Consider the following 6597-nt stretch of genomic DNA (forward strand, 5'->3'; position numbering starts at 1 on the left):
CTATAGAGCGCTCGATTTGGGGTTATAGTGTTCAAGTTATGACAAATCCAAAGATTTGACCACGTGTCCCAAACTTATGGGAAATTCCCATATTCCTCAATATGGTGTTTGTAGTGTTAGATGTCACGTTGCATGCTTCTCATTCATATATATATATATATATATATACATATACATATACATATATACATATACATATACATATACATATACATATACATATATATATATACATATATATATACATATATATAGAGAGAGAGAGAGAGTTATGGGTAACTTAGAATGGTGCTTAAGATGTATACTTTAGAATTTGGGACCAACCCTTATGATCACTATTAGCAAATAGATCTATAGCGCATGGGTTTTCTCTCATTTTGGTATATATTTGTAGAGTAGGCCTTCGCTAAAATTTCATGTAAAAGGAGCATCTACTTTTGAAAGTAATGAAAATTGAATATGTCTCACATGAGGCCAATTGTATTTTGCACAACTTGTTGAGCATCAAGTTAAGCTTGGGGAGATTTGAGTTTGGGGGCTTAAATTGTCATTAGGCATGCGTCATTGAATAACAACAAGAAGATACCATATGCACTTTTGTTTCCGTAAAGACATAGATTCAAAAAGTCTAGCTTGAATAAAAGAAATAATATTATACTTTGCATGCCCTAATATTCCCTAAAGTCATAAATTCAAAAAGCCCAGCATGAATAAAAGAAATATTATACTTTGCATGCCCTAATATTCTTTGCCTACATCTTCTTTAATGGAATTTGTTGAATCTAAAGTACTGTCATTGATCAAAAGCACATGGCTTATTAACATGTGTGGGATAATGTTATCTACATGGGCATTCAAGAGATAGTGGTTTAGCAACAACTCGAGTGTGAAAAGATCCATGAAAGTATACCTAGTTTAGGTATACTTAGTGTGGTGCTTGTGACGTATAACTAAGAACTTCAAACCATCAAGGGCCTTATTGTTTCTCTTATGATCACACTGCGTATGTCAGCACCATGTGAGGACGAGGACTTTATATGTTGTAAAACATGTAAAAAGAGATGGGATCTTTGAAAACAATGAATCATGTTGAAATACATGTCGGAGGATGGGGCTATGTTTGAGTGCTTGCTTGATTTTTGTACGGATCACTTGTTTTAAGAATCGTAAGACATCACGAATTAGACTTTCAACGTTTCAAGAGCATTTGTTTCCAGTTCTGTTTTGCGCAGCAAGTGTTCTCCGTGTCCGACGGACGTTGTCCACAGCTATTGGCCGCCGACCAGCAGCACGAGCTGGCTTATAGCCGTGTGTGGAGTGCTGTTATTTGCATGGGCGTTCAAGGGATGGACGCAGCGGCGGCGTCGGCTTCCTCCCGGGCCCTGGCCGTTGCCGGTGGTGGGGAACCTGCCGCATTTCATGGGCAATCTGCCGCACGTGCGCTTGGCGAGCTTGGCGGAGAAGTGCGGCCCTCTGATGTGTCTGCGCCTGGGGTCGAAGCCTATGGTGGTGGCCTCGAGCGCGGACGTGGCCCGAGAGTTCCTGCAGACCCACGACATCGCCTTCGCCAGCCGGCCGCCCCTGGAGTTCGTAGAGCGCGCCCAGTTCGGGCAGGCCAACGTCCTCGTACTGGCGCCGCACGGGCCCCACTGGCGCCACGTCAGAAAGGTGGCCACGTCGCTGCTCCTGAGCGCCGCGAGGGTGCAGGAGACTCAGCCGCTCCGGAGACAGGAGCTGGGCCGCCTCCTCCAGGGCCTGGTGCCCCTCGTACGTGCGGGAGCCAGCGTGGACCTGACACGTGCCATGTCCCGGATGGTGGAGGACCTTGTGTGCCGCATGCTCCTCCGCCGCCCCATGTCCGAGGTGGTGGGCGGCGGAGCCACCTTGAAGGAGCTCGCCCAGCGCTCCAGCGCGCTGTTCGTGGCGCCCGTGCTGGGCGACTTCATCCCTTGGCTGGGGTTCCTGGACGGACGTGTAAAGAAGTCATTTGATCAGCTGCACCGTGATGTCGATGCTTTGTGGGAGTCCGTGATTTCGGAGCTCGAGGAGCAGCGCAAGCAGCTGCGAGGCCTAAGTGATGAGAATCCTCCGGCGGACATCCTCGACGCGTTTCTCTCGGACCCCTTCATGAGCCGTCCGGCTGTCAAGGGGTGTATGATGGTAGGATCACGAAAACAGAGAGAGAGAGAGAGGGGGGGTGCCGGGGGGACAGAAAGTGTGTGTGTGTGTGTGTCGGGGGAGAGAGAGAGAGAGAGAGAGAGAGATGTGTGTGTGTGTGTGAGTGCGTGCGTGCGTACTCGTGTTTGTATGTGTATGCCTGAGTACGTGCACGTGTCTGCGTGTGAGTGAGTGGGTGAGTGACCAGATTGAGAGTGTTGTGTGAGTGAGTCGGTCAGTGAGTGTGTTTCGTAGACACGTCTATGCACTTCAAAGGCGTTACTCCCCTTCTCCATTTAGTATTTCACTACGGTTTTCGTGATGTTCAACATAATCACCCTCTTTCACCCTTCCTTGCTTGAATGTAGGATCTGGTTGGAGCTGGAATCGACACTACGTCTGGAACAATGGACTGGGCCATGGCAGAGCTCCTCAATAACCCCACGGTTCTGAAGAAGCTTCTGTTGAAGAAACAGGCACACGCAGACAATGTAAGACAATGTATGAGGGCAAGAATTGATTTGGAGAGGCCTGCAGTGAGGAGCATAGCACGAGCAGATTGGACGAGGGTACGGTTCTTCCTTTCGGAGACACCGTTTTGCTGTGGGGTATAAGGAATTGTGAACTGCTGTTGGATTCCCTCACTGTGGCAAAAAACCTGAAAAGCATTAGACTTGTATTCTCCACCATTGTCAGAACGGAGAACTTGAATTGGGAGGTCATGAGTTCGCATGACCTTCTTGCAATAATCCTGAAAGCATGTCAAGACCTGAGACTTGAGCTTGAGAAAATATACTGTGGTATATCTGCAAAAATCATCAACAAAAGTTAGGAAATAAAGAGAGCCGGTGAGGGATTTTGTTTCCATCGGGCCGCACAAATCACTGTGGGCCAGCTGATTCAGCTGTGTTGAACGAGTCTGGGACCTTGGAAAGGGATGGTGGCTGGATTTGCCAAGGAGGCAGCCTTCGCAAAGATCAATTGGTGAAAGGTTATCAGGTAACCCTTGGCAAAGGCGGTTCTTTCCCATATGGTTGAGGGTGGAAGAGTTGATGTGTCCAAGCCGGTAGTGCCACAGCAAGGTTGAGGTGGCTTTGGTTAAATGTAGGGACAAATTTGAAGTCGAGGCAATGATTGGATGGTTGCCTTGTTGTGAAATGAGGATGGGATATAACCTATTCTTCTGTTGAAGCTTGATTAGCTCAAACTCGCCTGTGGGAAGTTTGAACTGAATGACACAATGATCATGAGAGAACTTAATGGTTGAACCTGTTGAGGTGACAGAAGTGACTGAGAGTATGTTGCGGCTGAGACCAGGGATGTGATAGACATCATGCACTTTGATGGTCGTCCCACTTGGTAATGATACAAGCATATTGCCAATTCCCGTTGCATTAAGACTCCTGTCGTCACCAAGATATACCTGCACACTTGGTGAAAGCTTTCTGTAGCCATGAAGGAAATGGCGATGGGGAGTCATATGGTGGGTTGCACCGGTATCAAGCAACCATTCTGAAGCATGATCTTGATCAAGCATTGGTGTGTTAATGGTTTGAATCACAGAATTAAATAATTACAATGATTCGATACCATATTGACCAAGAGCAGGGTCCTCCATTTGTTGTAGGTGAGCGCGAGGACGACGACCAGTTCGTTGTTGCTGATCACGTCTTTTGGTGCGGCAATCGCGCTCGACATGGCCATGGCGTCTGCAATATCCGCAAACTGTAGGAGTCAGGGGGGTATTGCTTCTTGGCTGATTTGAGGTCGCATTGGGCCGCTGAAAGGGCCTGCGTCTGAAGCCTCCAGGATTCCGTTGAAGGAATTGAGCAACAGCAGGTGCTGGTGGAGAGGATCCATTCCTCATAGTGTCCTCTTGAAGGATTCTGGCTATGAGGGTCTCCACAGTGAGGCCGACCACTGAGGCTTGGGTGGTGATGAAGGGTCTCCATGATGTTGGGAGTGCGGCCAGGAGCAGCATGGATTGGAGGCTGTCATCTAGTTGCAGGCCAGACAAGAGGGCATTGTCGAGGAGTGTACGCCACTCATCAACAAATTTAGGTGCATTCTGCTACTCAGAGAGACTCGAGGTCAACAGCTTTTTGAGTGCTGTGACACGGGTGATGAGGTCTTCATGATGGTAAGTGGAGCACAGAAAACTCCATATCTCTGCAGAGGTTTGGCAACGCCGTACCAGCTGGACTTGGCGGTCGCCCAAATGGAGCATGAGCTCTGCTTGGGCTTGCAGGTCTTGGGTAGTCCAAGTACCTAGGTCGGGGCTTCCAGCAGCAGGCTGGGGACGGGTGCCATCAACAATCTCCCACAGGGATGCTCGCTTGAGCAAGAGGGTGACACGGGTGGCCCACGTGAGATGATTCGTGCCTGTCAGTTTGTCAAGATGATAACTCCTGACAGTGGCTGGGATGAGAGAAACTGGTGCTTGCGGGGCTGCCATACTGTTGTCCGGATCAACAAGCAGGCGCTAGCAAGAGCAACAGAGAGGGATGGAAGGGTGGTGGGTTAGCGTGTGCTTACAGTGATACCATGTTGAAGAAACAGGCACACGCAGACAATGTAAGACAATGTATGAGGGCAAGAATTGATTTGGAGAGGCCTGCAGTGAGGAGCATAGCACGAGCAGATTGGACGAGGGTACGGTTCTTCCTTTCGGAGACACCGTTTTGCTGTGGGGTATAAGGAATTGTCTTACATTGTCTGCGTGTGCCTGTTTCTTCAACAGCTTCAGGCCGAGATAGAGAAGATTGTGGGAAGGGAGAGGATGGTGGAAGCGACAGACGTGGAGAAGCTGCCGTATGTGGCCGCCACGGTGAAGGAAACCTTGCGCTTGCATGCACCTGCGACTCTGATGGTTCCACACATGGCCACGGAGGATTGCAACGTCATGGGCTACGATCTTCCGAAGGGGACGAGGTTGTTGGTGAATGTATACGCGATTGGGAGGGACCCGGCCACCTGGAAGGATCCAAACAGGTTCTGACCCGAGAGGTTTCTGACACTGGGAGATCAAGACCCTAGTCAGCGATTCTGGTGGATCCCCTTCAGCTCAGGCAGGAGGACTTGCCCAGGTGACCCTTTTGCCCTGTCCAACCTTGAGCTCGCCATCGCCAATCTTGTCCATTGTTTCGATTGGAGAATGCCCGATGGCCAGACCCAAGCAGACATGTCTGCAATAACATCAGCAGTGGTGCATCACGTACACCCACTCATCGCAACCCCCACCCTACGCATCAATGCATCTTCAATCACAATATCCCCATTAGATCAAAATCCCTACACAAGGAACTTTCAATCGTTCCCCACATAGGCAATTTGGTGAAATATAGGAAATTCTCCAATATTTCCTATGTAGACAAGTACGTATTCCCCATCTATAACTAGGAAATTGCATTCCCTACATCTTATAATAGGGAATATAGAGCATTCCCCACATTCCTTTGAAAATCCCTACATAAGGAATTATAAGGATGTGATTCCCTACTTTTATGTAATAGGGAATTAAAGGTACAATGAGGATAAGATAAAGATGATGTTTATCACAATTCTCTATTTCTCAATTCAAGTTGATACTGATGGTTTCGAGAAGGTAAGGACAAAGGTGATGATGACTATCACGGTGGTGATGAGGATAAGAAAAATGAAAACGACGAGGAACATATATTTCAATTGCAATTTGAGGCAGCTCCAGTTGACGAGAGAAAGGAAAGGCTTTTGTAAAGATTATTCAGCCTTTGTTTTAATTTCATCCACGAGTCCCCCCCTTCACACCCAAAGAGACACATGCGTGGACAAAACACAAGATATTACAATTCCACAATGCTCCATGCCAACCATTATCCCCTCCATTCCCATGCAAGCATTCGAGCTTATTTTCTTATAATCACATTTACAACATATGTCATTTCTAGAAATGCCAAGTGATTAAGAGATTATTGTGCAACCATAGCATGTGCCTCTTGTGCTAGTACTCGAGCTTGTAGAAAGTGAATGTGCCTTTGCTACAACTTATACAACACTAAAATTTCTAGCTTTGGGTATACAACACCTAGCCAAACTTGCTGGCCCCACACCTAGCCCACATACTCGACTAAGGTGACTAGATCAATCTTATTTTTACTTTACTAATATTTAGTATTTTATTTATTTTATTTCTATGTTTAACTTTCATTCACGCCCCATTCCTAGACCACATGGGTAGCTATGATGGGTATACAAGAAAGGCTTGGTAAACTAAAATTAATCATGAGAATTTAAATATATTATAGTTGTATTTATAACATTAACATTAACCTCTAAGGGTATCAACTTTGTGCACGCTCTCTCTCTCTCTTTATGTATGTATGTATGTATATATATATATATATATATATGGGGCTATAATGGAATAATGTCCTAGGTGGTTTGACTTAACATACACGAACA

At 46.9% G+C, this 6597-nt stretch overlaps 1 protein-coding gene across 1 annotated transcript; it reads left to right on the forward strand.

Moving 5' to 3' along the window:
- Positions 1 to 1098: 1098 nt before the first annotated feature.
- LOC148029377 (cytochrome P450 71AU50-like) lies at positions 1099 to 6020 on the forward strand. Its single transcript, XM_087688554.1, has 4 exons — positions 1099 to 1118; positions 1218 to 2160; positions 2526 to 2613; positions 4896 to 6020. Exons 1-4 carry the CDS (start codon positions 1099 to 1101, stop codon positions 5153 to 5155), a joined length of 1311 nt encoding a protein of 436 aa, XP_087544680.1. The 3' UTR covers positions 5156 to 6020.
- Positions 6021 to 6597: the final 577 nt, after the last annotated feature.

Source organism: Lygodium microphyllum, chromosome 11 (assembly GCF_053477565.2).
Source record: "Lygodium microphyllum isolate KBCC chromosome 11, Lygodium_microphyllum_v1.1.10, whole genome shotgun sequence".
Taxonomy (NCBI): Eukaryota; Viridiplantae; Streptophyta; class Polypodiopsida; order Schizaeales; family Lygodiaceae; genus Lygodium; species Lygodium microphyllum.

What these genes read in the sequence shown, in the direction of transcription:
- LOC148029377 (XM_087688554.1), top strand. Translation starts at nt 1,099, where the DNA reads ATGTCGGAGGATGGGGCTAT. An exon ending in CTGTCAAGGGGTGTATGATG is followed by an intron (nt 2,161 to 2,525) that starts GTAGGATCACGA and finishes GCTTGAATGTAG; the next exon opens with GATCTGGTTGGAGCTGGAAT. An exon ending in TAACCCCACGGTTCTGAAGA is followed by an intron (nt 2,614 to 4,895) that starts AGCTTCTGTTGA and finishes TGTTTCTTCAAC; the next exon opens with AGCTTCAGGCCGAGATAGAG.